At 44.5% G+C, this 18,986-nt stretch overlaps 1 protein-coding gene across 1 annotated transcript; it reads right to left on the reverse strand.

Moving 5' to 3' along the window:
- Positions 1 to 11,814: 11,814 nt before the first annotated feature.
- LOC109786241 (MADS-box transcription factor 34) lies at positions 11,815 to 18,678 on the reverse strand. The gene is made up of 8 exons (XM_020344824.4): positions 18,191 to 18,678; positions 15,892 to 15,973; positions 13,305 to 13,366; positions 13,123 to 13,222; positions 12,947 to 12,988; positions 12,816 to 12,857; positions 12,286 to 12,434; positions 11,815 to 12,194 (listed from the first exon to the last, which is right to left on the reverse strand). The coding sequence occupies exons 1-8, from the start codon at positions 18,373 to 18,375 to the stop codon at positions 12,146 to 12,148; spliced, it is 711 nt and encodes a 236-aa protein (XP_020200413.1). The 5' UTR covers positions 18,376 to 18,678; the 3' UTR covers positions 11,815 to 12,145.
- Between the last annotated feature and the right edge of the window lie 308 nt (positions 18,679 to 18,986).

Here is an 18,986-nt window from a genome sequence, read left to right on the forward strand (position 1 = left end):
CGCTGGAGAGGAGCGATTCGCCGCTGGACGAACTCCCTCACCACCATTGCCATCGTCACGGCCGCCTTCCTTAGGTCAGCCAGCCTGCCTATAACTCGCGCGAGCCGCGGGTCGGAAAGCCTCACGTGCCCCCAACCGGAGCTCGGCTCCGCTGGGGCCGTTGAAATCTGGAGCAGGGGGCTGCGCACGGCGGCGTCAACATACACCCATTGCTTCCGGAATCCCTTCATGTCGGGATGAAGCTCGGCGTCGATACATGTGCCCGCCGTTGCGTTCGCCACTCGGAGCGACACACACCCCGAGCGCTGACCATTAGCAACCATATGGAGGAAGAAAAAGTGGCGGAGCAGAGCCATGGACGGGGCGACGCCCACGAAGGCCTCGCACAAGAATGCAAAGGCGGAGAGGGGAACGATGGACTCAGGGTTGAGGTGCAATGCGTGGACCTGGTAGTGCGTGAGCACGGCATTGAAGAAGTCTGAAAACGGCAGCAGCAAGCTAGAGAAGAGGGCATGGAGGTGAAGAGGGATGTTAGTGGCCTCCAGATCAGCTAAAGGCCGAGAGGCGGTCCAGATCTTCGTGGCTTTCCACTCGTTGGAGTTAGCGGCGATCGCCTAGCGGACCTTGTCCAGCCCTTCGAGATTGAGCACGGTGGATCGGCCCAGCGTGGGCTCCGGCCCCCCTTGAGGATCCACCACCGTCGAAGCCCTGCTCCTCTTCTTCTTGGGGGCCATGGCGGCGAGGCGAATAGGAGCGGGCGCAAGATCCGGCAAAGGAGGCGCAAGCTTGCAGAGGAAGGAAGGTGTGGTAGACGGGCGCGCGGCGGGACAATGATGGTTCCACAACGTGAGCCAGGCTTCTTGTCAACAAGGGCGGTTGCCGAGGCGACGTGGGAAACTGGAGGCGTCTGCGTCCCGTCGTGCGCCACGCGTCTAACCTGGCCCGCAGGCGGTTGGGGCCCGCGTCGCAACCCTTGCTCCTTGGCTTCGCCTCGAAGCTAGCCCGAGCGCGCCTTGGGCCCGGGGGCTAGTGTCAGTGTTCTGGGATCGGGAGCACCCAGACTTGCCTGCACGCGGCCTCATCAACGACCCGGTACGACCCGACTGCAAGACCCCCAAAACAAGACCCTCGCGAGGGCCCCTGGCCTCATGAGGTGGACGACGCCAAGACCTCCCGAGGGGCAGCTCCCCGAGCCTGCCTCCCAAGGAGCGGAGACTTCTATGCAGGTACCCAGCCTCACGAGGCCCTCGATGACATGCGCCATGATGACCAAGGCAGAGGAGAACATTTTTCTCTTTGGTGCTAAGGAGGCAAGGACGTACGCGGGTTCCCAAGGAATCCCCCTAAGGTTTCCATTCCGGTGCAACGAGACCAAGACCACGAGCTTGGCAGGACGGATGTCATCGCGGAGCCCACCTCTGCGTCACGACCGGAAGCTTTGCAGCCGAAGACTACCTTTCGTCAGGATAAGATGTACTACTTGTCCCCTTTCAAATTGGCTGTTGTGGGATCCCTTCCCGCCTAAGCTATGAGGGAAGAGGACCAAGGCCACTATAAGTATAGGCCAGCCTCCACCGTAGAGAGGGATCAGATCCATTCCACCTTCACTCTCAGAGCCCTCGCGAGGCAGCTCATCCACTGTACAAGTTCATCAACAACCTCATCGTGAGGCCAATCCACCACAAAGCAGGACTAGGGTTTTACACCGCAAGGTGGCTCGAACCTAGGTAAACTGCCGTGTTCTTTCTTTCCCGTTCATGCGAACTCGTTGAGGCTAGGCCATGGTGTGATGAGCTTGAGGCTGGGTGTAACATCCCAAAATTCTAAATTTTGGAATGTTATATTAAATAGATAGTTATGATTGATTGTTTGATTGCTTGTGTCAAATTGAGTGAAATAGGAAACTTTTTGAAAGTTAAATGAGATGGAATAAAAGGACTTTCCCAAACTTTCACTTTGCTTTTCTGACCTCCATGAATTCAAATTCTTTTCAAATACAAAACCCTAGAGAGAAGATAACATGACTTCTTCCATTTAAATAAATGAAAAATGGTTTTTGAAAATATTTGAATTTCATTAGGAAATATTTCACATTCAGAAACTTTATGCGACTCAATGATTTTCATGAGAGAAGATAAAATTACTTCTTCAAATTATATGAAATATGACTTGGGAGTTTAAAAGAATCAAATTTAAAGTCCCTTTGAAAATTATTTGCAATTTGGAGTTATTTGGATTTTATTCAAATTATTTTTCTCAAAAAAATAAAATATATGGAAATTAGGGTAAAATGATTCCCTACATTAGAAAATTCAAGAGAAATAAATTTGAATTTATTTTGGTATTTTTAAAATGATTTTTATGAGGTTTTATTGCAGAAGTAGAACTCTTTGCTTTATTTAAATTTTTGTAGATTTTAGTTGACGTTAGAAAAATGTTCACGTAATAGAAAATATTTTTCTGAAATTTTTGATATATAATATGCTATATGTCATTTTTATTATTTGACATTTTATTTTATTTTTGTTGTGTCTGTATTTAAAAAAAAAATCTTCGAACAGTGCCAGGCCGAAGCCCAACCCTGCTCTCTCTCTCTCCGCCCCACGGCCCAGCAGGCCGAATCGGCCTATGGCCTCTCTCGCTCGCGCGAACCACCTCCGCCCCGGTCGCCCGTTCCCTCCCTCTCTGTCTCGCGGACGCCGACAGGCGGGACCCGCGTTTTCTTCCTCCTCCCGCAAGCAACCGGAGTCCACCCGAAGCACGACCTCGCCGGCGCCGCGCCCTTCAAACCTGGGATTCTATCCATCGGCCAACCCCTCTCCCAAGATGACCCCCTATATAAGCCGAGGCCCCGGCCTCGTTTTGCCTCAAACCGCAACGCCCAAGACCCTCCCCACGTCCCGCACCGTCTCGCCGGAATTTCAAGATCCGCCGGAGCTCCGCCGTAAAAGCCTCGTTCCTTCCCGTGGACTTTGAGGACCGCCGCCACCACCATCGGCTTCGCCACCACGCGCCGCCTTTCCCCGACCTTCCGCCCATGACGGAGGACCACCGGAGCGGGCGCCATGACCACGACCGAGCTGCCGCGACCTTCTTCTCCGGCGACATCGACGCCCACCACCGCGGTAAGCCGTCGCTCCGTCCCGTCCGTCTGATCCTAGATCTACGGCTGAGATTAGGTTTAGTTGTTTTTTTTGTTTCCGAACCGGTATGCTTTAGTTAGTGAACGTTCTCTCTATTAGCCCCGCAGCGAACGGTTTTCAGCCTGTCGTTTTCTGACACGTGTCCAGGGACTTAGTTGTAGATGCTACTACTTGGTGGAGGATGTACCAAACCATCAATGGATGGCAAGGAGTAACCACTTGGAAAGAATTTTAGTTGACTCTGCTAAAGTCTCGTCTTGTGTCCCAGAAATTTGAAGCCTTATGGAAATGATATGAAGAAACCATGTGCATGCAAGCTTTGTGGAGAAATAGGACACAACCATAAAGAACACAAGGGTGAATGCCCTCATTGTGAAGAAAGTCACCCAGATGAAGAATGCCCAACTAGGCAGATTACTTGTTTCTTGTGTGAAGGGACTACCCACTACCCTGCTCAGTGTCACATTTACCCCATGGTACAAAGAACCATCCCGCAGAAGAAAGAAGCAATGAAAGGAGCCCTCATGGAAATTTTGGAAGAACCTGTGATGAAGGAAGAGGTGGAGGACACACCCGAAGAAGACCAAATTAAACCCTGCACCAAGTCATGCTATGCATGTGGAGAAGAAGGACACATCTCCCAGAATTGTCTGAATAGGGATCTAGTAGAATTCCCGACAGAGGAAGTAAAGTATGACCCACAGGAAATAGAAGGCATGATTGGCATGAAAAAGTCCAGGAAGAGAAATAGATTTGATTCCAGGAAGGACCTGAGTCATATCACCTGTTTCAGGTGCAAGGAGTCAGGACACTACTTCAGCAGTTGCCCAAAAAGGAAGCCGAGGACCCAAGGAGGCTATGTAGTCACAAGGAAACCACGAGACTTGTCAGAAGTAATATGTTTTCGTTGTAATGAAGCAGGGAACTTTGCCAGGGATTGTCCCAGAGAGAAGGAGGCTTGTACTAAATAGTTGAGTTTGCAACAAAAGAAATATAGTAGTAGTAGTAGTGGGAACATTCCTTTTATTATTGAGGTGTGGATTTGAGGCATGTAATGGAAAAGCAGGAGATTGTAATAATGTGAGAATCAATAAAGTTAGCATCATTGGTACTGATTTGGATTTTATGAGTTGTTAATCTATGAAGAAAGATTTTTGACCATTTTCGAGGATATGAGAAATATGGTCTATGGATGAATTTGTGCATTTCAAGGGTGGTAGTACCCTGTGAGGACCCTTGACCCCTGGAAAATATAATGATATTCCACGGAGTGGAATTCGGACAAAATAAGTACGAGTTTTGTCTCGATATGTGGGATACCCCAAGAATATGAAGGGATGAAGTATTATTGGATATAAAGGAGGTATAATGTTGGTAATAAGGAGCAATTGTAACTCCATGATGAGTCTGAGTAATCACGTCTTAGTTTGGTACCAATAGAAGGAAGGGAGACAGTACAACTGGATGGATTTTAAGTATGCTAGGAAGCTGGATGTTGGAATAATGATCAGTTGCCCCGATGATGAGTTCAAGGTTTACAAGTGATGAGATGGGCCATAATGTTGGGGAACGTAGCAGAAATTCAAAATTTTCTACGCATCACCAAGATCAATCTATGGAGTAATCTAGCAACGAGGGGAAGGGGAGTGCATCTACATAACCTTGTAGATCGCGATGCGGAAGCGTTGCAAGAACGCGGATGACGGAGTCGTACTCGTAGCGATTCAGATCGCGGTTGATTCCGATCTAAGCACCGAAGAACGGTGCCTCCGCGTTCAACACACGTGCAGCCCGGTGACGTCTCCCACGCCTTGATCCAGCAAGAAGAGAGGGAGAGGTTGGGGAAGACTCCGTCCAGCAGCAGCACGACGGCGTGGTGGTGATGGAGGAGCGTGGCAATCCTGCAGGGCTTCGCCAAGCACCGCGGGAGAGGAGGAGGACATGGAACAGGGGGAGGGTTGCGCCAGAACTTGGGTTGCTGCTGCCCTCCCACCCCCCACATATATATAGGGGCAAGGGAGAGGGGGCCCGGCCCCCTCAGATCCAATCTGAGGAGGGGGCGGCGGCCAGGGGGTTTGCCTTGCCCCCCAAGGCAAGGGGGCGCCTCCCCTTAGGGTTCCCCCAAACCCTTAGGCGCATGGGCCTTGGGGGGGAAGGTGCCCAGCCCACTAAGGGGCTGGTCCCTCTCCACATACAGCCCATAGGGCCCTTTGGGGCTGGTGGCCCCTCCCGGTGGACCCCCGGAACCCTCCGGTGGTCCCGGTACATTACCGGTGACGCCCGAAACTCTTTCGGTGGCCAAAACGGGACTTCCCATATATAAATCTTTGCCTCCGGACCATTCCGGAACTCCTCGTGACGTCCGGGATCTCATCCGGGACTCCTAACAACATTCGGTAACCACGTATATCTATTCCCTATAACCCTAGCGTCATCGAACCTTAAGTGTGTAGACCCTACGGGTTCGGGAACCATGCAGACATGACCGAGACGTTCTCCGGCCAATAACCAACAGCCGGATCTGGATACCCATGTTGGCTCCCACATGTTCCACGATGATCTCATCGGATGAACCACGATGTCGGGGATTCAATCAATCCCTTATACAATTCCCTTTGTCAATCGGTATGTTACTTGCCCGAGATTCGATCGTCGGTATCCCGATACCTTGTTCAATCTCGTTACCGGCAAGTCTCTTTACTCGTTCCGCAACACATCATCCATCGATAAACTCCTTGATTACATTGTGCACATTATGATGATGTCCTATTGAGTGGGCCCAGAGATACCTCTCCGTTTACACGGAGTGACAAATCCCAGTCTCGATTCGTGCCAACCCAACAGACACTTTCGGAGATACCTGTAATGCACCTTTATAGCCACCCAGTTACGTTGTGACGTTTGGTACACCCAAAGCATTCCTACGGTATCCGGGAGTTGCACAATCTCAAGGTCTAAGGAAATGATACTTGACATTAGAAAAGCTCTCAGCAAACGAACTACACGATCTTGTGCTAGGCTTAGGATTGGGTCTTGTCCATCACATCATTCTCCTAATGATGTGATCCCGTTATCAACGACATCCAATGTCCATGGTCAGGAAACTGTAACCATTTATTGATCAACGAGCTAGTCAACTAGAGGCTTACTAGGGACATGGTGTTGTCTATGTATCCACACATGTATCTGAGTTTCCTATCAATACAATTCTAACATGGATAATAAACGATTATCATGAACAAGGAAATATAATAATAACCAATTTATTATTGCCTCTAGGGCATATTTCCAACACATAACCCACAGGCTCCAGGACCTGCCAAGAAGCAAGCACACTCTTGCTAAAGGAAAACCCTGGAAGAAGATACGACTTTACCAACAGACGATCTTATTGGAGTAACGCAAAACCTGAGAGTTGTGAAAGAACGATAGATGTTTGTTGGGCTTGCAGAATCCATGGATTTATCCGAACTTAGTTCGTCGACAAGATAAATTCTGCAATGCTTGTGAGGATGACCGAGTGTTAGAATGCAAGATTCGCTAAACCATATACAAGGTAATGATTTGGGTGCGGGATGGATTGATCACCATACCGACTTACTCTCATTATTCGCCTTGCTATACGGGATGGTAAATCTGAGTGACTAACCCATAGTAGAGAGACGACGATCAAAGCCTTGTTTAAACCTTAGAATGGTATGAAATAATTTCCCTTGTACAAGGTAGTTGTTGCCAATCGTAGGTCATACAACGAGGTTCAACCCAGACCCATTTCCTGCAGGAGAAACCATAAATGGATTACCACCATGAGATATCGGTAGTTGTTTAGTATTGGCGTCAGACCCGTCAGCTAAGAAGACCCAGTCATGGAAGAACCTTACCAAGATGAAAGGACAGAAGTATTGAGGAAAAGGTTATGCCACTACCGGAAGAGCCCAGAGAAGGAATTTTCCCGAGAATCTGAGAAGACCGACACTGTCAAGAATAAGGATGGAGTATATGAGTTTTGATGGAACCGTAACAATGCTTCTAAGGGTGGTAGCACCCCAGACCCGTTGAGACGGTCGATGGATTTTGAGAAGACCCCCAAACCTAACCTATTTCTTGCTAGCCTCTCCGAATCTCAAGGGCGAGATTCATTTTAAGGGTGGTAGGTTTGTAACATCCCAAAATTCTAAATTTTGGAATGTTATATTAAATAGATAGTTATGATTGATTATTTGATTGCTTGTGTCAAATTGAGTGAAATTGGAAACTTTTTGAAAGTTAAATGAGAGGGAATAAAAGGACTTACCCAAACTTTCACTTTGCTTTTCTGACCTCCATGAATTCAATTTATTTTCAAATACAAAACCCTAGAGAGAAGATAACATGTCTTCTTCCATTTAAATAAATGAAAACGGTTTTTTTTAATATTTGAATTTCATAGGAAATATTTCACATTCAGAAACTTTATGCAACTCAAAGATTTTCATGAGAGAAGATAAAATCACTTCATCAAATTATATGAAATATGAGTTGGGAGTTTAAAAGAATCAAATTTAAAGTCCCTTTGGAAATTATTTGCAATTTGGAGTTATTTGGATTTTATTCAAATTATTTTTCTCAAAAAATAAAATATATGGAAATTAGGGTAAAATGATTCCCTACATTAGAAACTTAGAGAGAAATAAATTTGAATTTATTTTGGTATTTTTAAAATGATTTTTATGTGGTTTTATTGCAGCAGTAGCACTCTTTGCTTTATTTAAATTTTTTAGATTTTATTTGACGTTAGAAAAATGTTCACGTAATAGAATATATTTTTCTAAAAAATTTGGTATATAATATGCTATATGTCATTTTTATTATTTGACGTTTTATTTTATATTTGTTGCGTCTGCATTTAAAAAAAACTTCAAACAGTGCGAGGCCGAAGCCCAGCCCTGCTCTCTCTCTCTCTCCGCCCCACGGCCCAGCAAGCCGAATCGGCCCATGGCCTCTCTCGCTCGCGCGAACCACCTCCGCCCCGGTCGCCCGTTCCTTCCCTCTCTCTCCCGCGGACGCCGACAGATGGGCCCCGCGTTTTCTTCCTCCTCCCGCAAGCAACCGGAGTCCACCCCGAGCACGACCTCGCCGGCGCCGCGCCCTTCAAACCTGGGATTCTATCCCTCGGCCAACCCCTCTCCCAGGATGACCCCCTATATAAGCCGAGGACCCGGCCTCGTTTTGCCTCAAACCGCAACGCCCAAGACCCTCCCCACGTCCCGCACCGTCTTGCCGGAATTTCGAGATCCACCGGAGCTCCGCCGTCAAAGCCCCGCTCCTTCCTGTGGACTTTGAGGACCGCCGCCACCACCATCGGCTTCGCCACCACGCACCGCCTCTCCCCGACCTTGCGCCCACGATGGAGGACCACCGGAGCGGGCGCCACGACAACGACCGAGCCGCCGCGACCTTCTTCTCCGGTGACGTCGACGCCCACCACCGCGGTAAGCCGTCGCTCCGTCCCATCCGTCCGATCGTAGATCTAGGGCTGAGATTAGGTTTAGTTGTTTTATTATTATTTCCGATCCGGTATGCTTTAGTTAGTAAACGTTCGCTCTATTAGCCCCGCAGCGAGTGGTTTTTCAGCCTGTCATTTTCTGACACGTGTCCAGGGACTTAGTTTTAGATAGTTTTTTTCAGTTTGCCCCTGCCTTTCAATCCCTCACAACTTTTTACTCGTTAGTCCAAATTCAATGAAACCAACGCCAAATTCTTCGTTATGATCCCCTCTATCCAGCAAGACAACTTAAACATATTTTTCAAAAGTTTAAAATTTGATTTCAAACAGATTTGAATTCAAACGTCTTTTGTTCATAACTTGAGTTCTATAAGTCCGATTTAATTGATTCTTTTTGCAAATCGAAGCTCTTGACCTAAAATTTCTGATAAGGCCAAATTCACTTAATTTTGGTACTATTAGAAATTGTTTTCTGTTGCAAGATTTAATTGCTTGTTTTCGAAGTTTTCCAAGATCTTTTCTTTGATTCTTTTGCATGATTGCTTATGTGTGGTATTGCTTGCTTACGATAGATTGAATGGAGTGTGACGAGTAGAACAATCAGGAGTTATGAGTGCGAATCATCTTCATCAACAGTACAAGGCAAGTTCACACTTTGATCATACTCTTTTATACCCAGTTGTATGCATTAGTTTCAACCCTCAAACATTGCGTGAGTAGGATTGATAACATGTGGGTATTGGGAAGTAGTTGATGAGGTAGGAACCTATTGTCTTGCATTCAACCCCTGGGTACTACTACGTTATGCTTACTACTATGCTATGCTCGTAGACGTGGTTTGGTTTTGAGAGAATTCATGGAAGATGTGAGAGTTATTGTTAACTAAGGTTTAACTTAAGGTGGCTACTTTAATAGACATCTGGGTGGATTGGTTGGGGCACCCTGGAGCACCCAGTGGTTTGCCCGGGCACCTAGAGAACCCAGTGCTTGCCCAAGGGGATCCCGGAGTACCCGTGTGATCATCCTATGAAATGCCACCTAGGCTCAAAGGGATCATAAGATTATTCATGCTAGAAACTTCTGTGTGCAGCCACAAGCCATTATGGGCTCTGGCATAGTTAAGTAAGTTGTGGGAAACCTTTCCATGATGGGTTAGCAGATGTAGGGGATTGTAGGTGTATCGGCCTATCTATCGGTTAAGGTGACCTCTTCGGAAAGACTGTGTCTCGGTCATCCGTTTCTCCAACATCATGCAGTGCGAGAAATACAACGGAGGAGATCGAGTCTTGTGGGGAAAAGTGCGCAAACCTCTGCAAAGTGTACAAACTAATCCTGATTAGCCATGTCCCCGGTTATGGACATCTTGAGTATCTGGTATTTGAATTATTGGTTGATCCCATCACGTTACTTAAATAAGTTGTTGGGTTATAACTATTATTTTGGGATTGAGTTGGAGGAACCTTCTCAATGTTTTGAACAAACTTTGTAGTTAAATAAAATATATTCCTTTGTTGTAGGGAAACATTAGCTTTATGCAAAATTAAACTTAGAGCCTCCACCAGCCAAATATGCATGTAGTGATAGTCATTATTCAGCATTGCTCTACAGTGTGAAATTGCCAGTACATTCAATGTACTGACCTACATGGCTGCAACGTCTCATGTTGCAGGAATCTTACGACGAGTAAGTGATACGTTAGGGTGACGATTTCTACACTCAACTTTGCCGTTGGTGTTGATGGGAATCCACAACTTTGTTGTTACTTCCGCTATTTGGATTGAGGTAATAGTATTTACGTTACTTTATCCATGTGATTTACCTTTGTTATAAATCCTCGAGTATTGTGTGTGTCAGCATACCGATCCAGGGATGACACTTAAGACAAAGACTTGATCCATTTGGGTCGGGTTGCTACACTGGGGCTGGTTTAGATCTTGGCACACACACCAGAATTCGAACCTTGTTTGGGTCCGCGGAGCCTCGATTCAGACACACATTGTAACTATGGTGAAAGCGCATGATCATTGGTTCACTCCGAGGAGAGATGCTACCGGACAACGTAGCAAAGTGTTGTTTAGAAATATTCCATGACGACGTGTGTGCTGGTATATAGAATCCAAGGTGACTTGGTTGATGAATATGTTCATACCTCCAACGTTATGTTTATTATTTTTATGAAGGGATTTGTGAAGGCTATGATTGAGAACTTTGGAGAAGAGTATCTACAAGCACCCAATGCAAATGACATGACAAGACTGATGGAAATTGGTGCAGCAAGAGTGTTTCCTGGGATGCTTCGGAGTATCGGTTGCATGCACTAGAGATACAAGAATTGCCATGTGAGATGGGCTAGGCAGTACACCGGACATTGGCTTGATCCAATCATCATACTCATACTCAAAATTGTTGCCTCTCAAGATATACTAGTAAGGTACACGTGCATTGCACGCATAAGATTTGGTAACCAAATTATGAATAAATACCACACTATAGCATGTATGATTTGAGTCATATATGCATGATGTAGATGTTCGTTTAATTCTTATAGTTCATCTCATGCAAAATCAATTAGTTTTATAAAAAAATCTATTTTAAGATTCATGGAATTGTGCATTTTAAAGGTAAAAACAAAAAGTGACAATTCATTTAGAAAAAAAAACGTTTGGGCAATTAAGATATAGAAGATTCTAGAGAACAAAGGAGAAGTGCTTGTGTTTTGAGGTTTGTGCATTCTTAAGTTCAACCATGGAGTCTTCTAGATTGTACATGTGGCAGAATCTGGTGAAATGTAGATGATATCCAACGGCCAGTAGTGTTCGGATTTGCCATCTCTGTACCGTCGGATTGGCTTCATCCAATGACCAACTTTCAAAGTCATTCGCACACTATATAGGTGTATAGATGTATTTGGCATTGTTACTTCGGAATGCAAGATCTCACAATGATCTCAATGTCCTCCAAAGACCTTTTCGTAAGGCTTATTGTTTGTGAGGCTTCACCTTGCAACTTTGAATTCAATGGTCATCAGTATGATAAGGGCCACTACCTTGCAGATGGCATCTACCCAACATGGTCAACATTCACGAAGACAATTTAAAACCCTGAAAATAGAAAGAGAGCTCACTTTGTCGCGGCTCAAGAGTTTACGAGAGAAGATGTTGAGAGAGCGTGAGCCTGCCATACATGTATCGGGAAAGGAAGGTTTATTACGCTACTGTAAATCAAATCCCAAAAGGAAAACCGTTCTCGCCTTCTCTAAGCAAAATGAGCAATATAACACTTGCTAATAACAATAAGACAAGCCCTGTACATATTACGTAAAGAAGTCCGGCAAGCACTTGAAAAGGAAACACAAAAGCAGCCGAGTTGATATATATAGGAGCCTATTGGAGATGCAGGACACATTGGCAGGCAACGCATTTCTTGTTGATTGTTTTTGAGATAGATAATCGCTCATGCCAAGCGGTGCATCTTGTTGATCGACTGGAACGGTAGACAGACCAATGCGGGTGCGTAGCTATGCCATCCATGCAGGCGGCGGCTGGTTCACATCCGTGCCACGAAATCTGCAGAGACGAACGCCGGTTATCATTAGTCTCTGTGTCATGAGTTTAGCAGCAGGAAAAGGAAAAAAGAGTTAGAAGTGCTAGCTCTTACACTGGCTGCAGAGAAGGATAGCATTCTAGGGCCTGGAAGAAGTGCTCTGGCTGCGGAGGCGTGTGGGGCGGCACGCCCCGGTCACCCTGCCACATCTGCTGCTGCTGCTGCTGTGGATCAGGCGTCGCCTCCACCTGGATCTCGCCCAGCTGAAGTGAAACAGGAGTGATCAAGAGCATTACATACACCAATGGATGAAGCCGTTTTCAGCAGAGGGTAAAAACAGGAAGAGTGATCTTCTGAAAGCCAGGCAAGAAGAAGAATGCTTGCAGTGCACAAACACATACATAACCACAGCAGGTAGCTGCGATTGGTGGAATCTGAAAGCCTCCTGTGTTTGTATTGTGGTGCCAACCAGGGGTCCCCTGCCTACTAGATAACTACTTGTGGGCTCGTGGAATCATCAACTTTCAGATCACTTGTCACTGGCCCAAGTGAAATGAGACAACTTCTCCTTGAGAATGGTCCCTACCTACGTGAGTACAAATGCAGACCTTTCGAGCTAGCAAAAGTGATTTGGGTCTTGTTACCTTTCTTTTCAGGGTCATGTTTGCATCCTGTAACATTTGCTCCTGCAAAAGAAGATTGTGCTTGAAGCTACGGAAAAGGACATTGTCCATCATTTGGCAACAGAAATGGAAAGTATTTGAGTGATTTATACCTTTCTCTTCAGGTCGCACATTTCATCTAGCAGTACTTGAGTCTGTGAAGTACAGGTGAAGTCATGCACACTAGAGTTAGTGAAACTAGCAGCAAGCGTTGATGAACGAAATCTTAGAAGATTAATCTAATTTCTACTTGTACCCTGAACTCTTTTTTTCTTGCTATGTAGTTTACCTTTCTTGACCTTATTTGCCTCAAGGTCTTCCCTACTTGACTCTCAAGCTGGTCAAGCTCGGTTGTGCTCAGTGGAGCCAAATCCTCACCTAGGAGATTCCTGTGGGGCCATCAACGGTTCTTACTTTAGCAAACATAGCTAATATTGCCATAAACTACTGAAACGAATATAGAAATATCACCTTTGTGAGTGTTGCAAAACCTCAACTCTTGCCTTCAGCTCCATATACTCCAGATAGTTGTTCTGCAGTTAGTGCAAAGAAGGAGATATGGGGAAAAGGTGAATCCACTAGGCTCAAGAAAATGCTAAGCTAATCCATAATCAAATACTTCATCTGAGTCGCATTGTAGGTCAATTCCAAATTTGTGTCCAGCAAACATTTTTTAGTTTGATCACCATCAATAAAAAGTAATTTACAAAAGTGACACTCAAATTTACGTTGGCGCGAAACATAATTCTATAAAGTTTATGATGCTTCATTTGAATCAGCATATTGTTATGGAAACTGGTGGTCAAAGTATCACGTTGGAGGAAGTAATAACAAGCCCGGCCATAAAATCTAGGAATACTTTGTAGATAACAAGCTTGGAGTACCACTTCATCTGAGTCACATAGTAGGTCGTTTAAAAAAATTATCGGCAGGCATTTTTAATCTTTCTTTTTGCGAATAAGGTATTTTTAATCTGATCATCAATAAAAAGATAATTTCAAACATTTGACACAGAAGTTTGAATTATTGCTAAACATAATTCCGTAATGTGTAACATGTTTTATTTGAAACAAACATAGTTTTATAGAAATCGATGGTTCAATCCCAAGAAGAAAAAAAGAAATTGATCGTCAAAGTGTCACCTTGGAGACAACCTAGATTATGACTAAAGAGTTAGTATATACCAGCTTCGACCATAAATATCTAGGAACACTTCCTAGAATACGAACTTGGAGTACCACACCACCCAAAAATTCTAGCAAAATTCAAGTGAATTTTTGTGATACTTCGATATCCTTATTATGCACAGAAGCTAGCACGAGCATGCACCATTATCATGACTATGTAGATGAACCCAAGTTTATCAAAAACAAATAAAAAAGAAAGATGAACCCAACTGTGACTCCCTTTTCTACACAACATCAAGAGATCAGGCAAGCCATATTGTCACTGTCTCACACCTTTAGCACTTGGATTCTTCATCGTACACAAGAATCCAGCGTTAAGGAAACCAATCTTCTTATCACCTATCTCTTGTTTGGGCGTTGCTAGGGATTACTTGATTGTTTGTGTTCAGTTCATATGTGTTGACGTATAATGTGCTGCCTAGTCTCTTCCATCAGATCCGTCTTTTGGTTGCATTGGCTAGAGCATGCACTTTTACATGGTATCAGAGCCAAGAGGTCTTGAGTTCAAGACCCGGCTGGCGCAATTAAATTGCAGCCCATTTTCGGTCCACGTTTAGGCCTGAGGGATCAGATCGGTCTTTTGATTGCATTGGCTAGAGCATGCACTTCTACAATATGGTCGTTGCTTGATGTGTTTATAGGTTCCCACTTGCCATATTTTAAAGAAAATGGTACAAATCCTAGCAATTAAAATTGTGATTAAGTTGTTCCATGAATCCTCAGGAACTACATATCGACAACACTCTCCGCGTGAATCTACATCAATAATAAATTCTCGCATGAATAGGTGAAGGTCTAGTAAGTCCAAATATGTCCTTTTGGACATGTCATTTGCGAAAATATGACCGTGACCATAAAGAAGGCATACCATGCTTTAGGCTCTACTAAACATAAATCGAATATTTTTCCCGATGCATGTTTAATAAACAACTACCACATTTATGCCATACAACATATAGCCATATTTTCTTTGTGAATTTGAATACATTCACTGTTATAACAAACACATCAGCATGTATGTGGCATTTTCGTTGTGTGCATCACAACGATGCAGATGCCGGGGGGTTCTCTTCATTTTCTAAAAAAAAGGTATATGACATGGCCTACCAATCTGAAGCTGCTATCTACGGCTAGTGTCAAAAAACGCTCTTATATTATGGGACGGAGGGAGTATAATACTGCATGCTATGGCCAACTAAGCTGTTAGTCTAACTTATAACCAACTGCAACATGTACAGATAGAGGTCTCCCCAGTCCCCAGTCACTCAATGTTGTATATCACATAGATAGGCACGTACACAAATTATGTTGGGCATATGCATGAAATGCACTTGGCCAATGCTCATTAGTTGTACTCTAGATTCTAATTGCCATGAACTTACATTCCCATTTAATATTTTGCAACTGCTAACAATTGTCAAAGGTTTATCTTTTGCTTCTGAAACCATGTGGGCACGTTTGCAGGGCAGTGCTTTTACATAAAAATCTCAATCAAATATTTCACTATCTATATGACAAACAACAAAATAATGTGTTCTAGAGAATCTAGACACGGAGATATACACGTGAGCCAGCAGAGAAATAGTTTTAGCAGTCATACGTGAACTAGGTAACATTTACAAATAGAAGATGCTTTATATAACATCATGCAGAATGAGAATATTTTAAATGTATGACTCAATGATTTAATTATATATTCACAAACAATCTACGTCAATATGTTATTTAGGGCCTTATAGATTAGGAATACTTGTACGTTGTTCTACAAAAGGAAACTAATCTTTGCAATAACCTGCTGGTTAAACATGCTGTATCTGAGGAAAATTGGTAGAATCTGCATAATATGTGAATTGGGAATAAAAGCCTCAGACCTGCATCTCATCGCTGGTCGGCGCGACAGCATCTTGGGAAGCAAAAATGTACCTCTGGTACCTCTCGAGGGTCTTAAGCATGCTGCAATGAGTTGAGAATTATTCGAGATTAAGTTATGCAAGTACACACGTATGTAAATAACACAAGTTCAGAGTCACCCGCGGGGGGGGGGGGGGGGGGGGGGGGGGTGAAACTAAATATCACTGTTTACATGGCACAACTCAATAACTACTGCCATTAAAATTTTGAACCATGAATGTCTCGCATCATACACTTTCTGCTTGTTCAACTTCTAACAAATTCTAGGTTCACTTAGCGGGTGCGGCACAGGGTGGGGGTGGGGGGGGGGGTTACAAAATATATATCACTGTCTACATGACATAATTCAGGAACTATTGGCACTACTAACCATGAAGGTCTCTCGCATCATACACTTTCGGCATGTTCAACTTCTAACAAATTCTAGGTTGTCTTTCCCGTTTCGGTGCCGCGGGGTGGGGGTGGGTGGTGGGGTGTAGCATATCACCTAAACCCAAAGTACACATAATAAACCTCTTTACCCTAAATCAATTCACTAAGAAAGAGTAAGAACGGAAAGGGGACCCCCACCACCTAAACAAACTTATTTAGGATAGTTTAGCATCTCAGATTAGTATTATGGAAAATCTTTTGAAAGTAATTGTTTGTGATTATCACTTTATAGCCATTGACACATGGCTTGAAAGTTGTATAAACATGACAAGCTACTGATGACTTGACCAAGTACCCCAAAAAATTTCCCCTTATATAAAAGGGAAAACATAACTCTTTCCTTGGACTAATTATACGTTTGGGACATCTATGCTACAGTAAGAATGTTTTTTAGCAACTATTGTGAGAATGTACAGTTGTGAATTTTGGGTGGATTTTATTAACTCAAAATGAAGCACCAAATAGATACAAGCATAATGAGCACACACCCGACCTCTGTATAGCTAGCTCACGGCCAAAGGTGAATTTTCACTAAAAATGTAATTCAGCCAAAATTGGTACAAACTTTAAGCAGGCACCAGCGGCATGTTTATATAACTGACAAGTAATAATCATGGTTGGTCCTACAAAATATTAGCATGCAGTTTTACTAGGTCTGATTTCACATTTCATGTATAAGTGGTTTGTAAACTTTTTGAGGAAACTTAGTGGCTTTATAATTTTGACATATTAATAAACAAACTATATTTGACTCGAATATACATAAAGTTCTGATATCATTAGGTAATGCTACCCTATAAAGCTGCTTAAATAATTACGTAGGTACTCCGTACGAAACTAACATTTGCTAGGTTTACTTGTTTTCTTTTGCTCCAAAGAAGTACAAATAGCACTTCTTTTGTACCTAGTACATATGATGCTACACTTGCCCTGTCACATCATGTAAGGCCACAGTTGAATTAAAGCACTGAACTGTTTCATTATGTTCAATAGTATTATTTCGGTACTTGGACTAGAAAATTAATGCAGCTCAGTTAACTGAAAGCGGTATATCCCCTTTCTTCGTTCTTTGACAAATAAAATTAAACAACCATAATTCCATGGTTCAGCTTAAAAGTCAAATTAGACTGAACTTCTGTTTTGTGAAATTGTGAAAAAAATATACTGAACTAGGGTCTGCAAAAAAGTATGTAAAAGTACATAACTGAAATTAATTCTCAGGTGGATCATCATACTACCCAGAACATGAGAGATAGCTAGAAAAATTGTAGAAACAGTTTAGTGCACGTATGAGTTTCACTTCACCACAAGCATGCATGCCAAATTGGTGCTAATTAATCTCAAGTAATCAAAGCTCTAATTATGTGCATATATGTATCCTCAATACAGGTGTGGTCAGACGCACATCAAATAAAACATCTTTTCTTCTTCTTTTTTGCGATTTAAAACTCCCTTTTTATCCTCTGCTGTGAATGAGACAAACATACGCATGACATATAGCTATATGCTACATAGTATGTCCGTCGATCTGCTGCCGCGGGTGAGCGCATCACTTTTTTCCTTTGCTTGTTTCTTGCTAGCTTCTTTTGACACAGTGGCCAATAGAACAGCAAAGAACAGGAAAGAAACGTACGGACCAAGCCCCCCATGAGTTCATGCACGGACGCCCAAAGGCGCAAGAAAATTCAGATCGAGGATCGCGTACGGGCAATTGCACGCAGCAAATTGCTTCAACGGAGAGAGCAAATCAAAAGGATCGACGCGGCAAATCAGATAGAAAATGGAAGGATCGATAGAGGGGTGGGGGAGATCGGGACGGGTAATTACTTGGAGGAGGAGGAGAACTGGTAGAGGCGGCCGGCGTGGGAGAAGAGGACGAGCGCGACCTCGGCGTCGCAGAGGAGGGAGAGCTCGTAAGCCTTCTTGAGCAGGCCGTTGCGGCGCTTGGCGAACGTCACCTGGCGGCTGATCTTGTTCTCGATCCGCTGCAGCACTACCTTGCCGCGACCCATCTCCGAGACCTGTGATCTCTTCCCCCTGAACCTCTCACCCTCCCAACCAGCAACGTGAAAGCTGACAAATTCAGCACCACTCCGCACGATGTGTGTCTGCTAGGGCGAGCTAGGAAGGCATGAAATCTGGCTCGATTCGTTGCTCTCGACCAAGGTTAAGTAAGCAGCTAGCGCCTAGCAGCTCCCTTGCTTGTCCTGGATTTGTTTTTGAGGGGCCTGGGCAGCAGGGTTGCAGTGATGCCGGGGCGCCTGTGGTGGTGGTGGTGGGCTATAGCTAGCTTGGCCGAGAAGAGGAAGACGGGCGGGGCAGGGCAAGAATCTTTCCCTTTCCCTTTCCCTTTCCCTTTCGTGCGGTGCAGATTGGATCTCGCCTCTCGCTCTCGCCCTCGGCCCTAGCTACGTACTACTAGCTTAATTAGGGTACTACTACTACTATATCTAGACACCACCAACACCACTACCAGAAGCTAGGTCTCAGTCGTCCAGGCAGGCAGGCGCACACGCACACGCAAAACGTTCCTTCCTTCCTTCTCTCGCGCGCTCATGCACGAGTAGTCAGCGTCACCCTGCGTCCCTGCCTGACTGCTGGGTAAAAATTCTCGCAAGTCACC

Source organism: Aegilops tauschii, chromosome 5 (genome assembly GCF_002575655.3).
Source record: "Aegilops tauschii subsp. strangulata cultivar AL8/78 chromosome 5, Aet v6.0, whole genome shotgun sequence".
Taxonomy (NCBI): Eukaryota; Viridiplantae; Streptophyta; class Magnoliopsida; order Poales; family Poaceae; genus Aegilops; species Aegilops tauschii.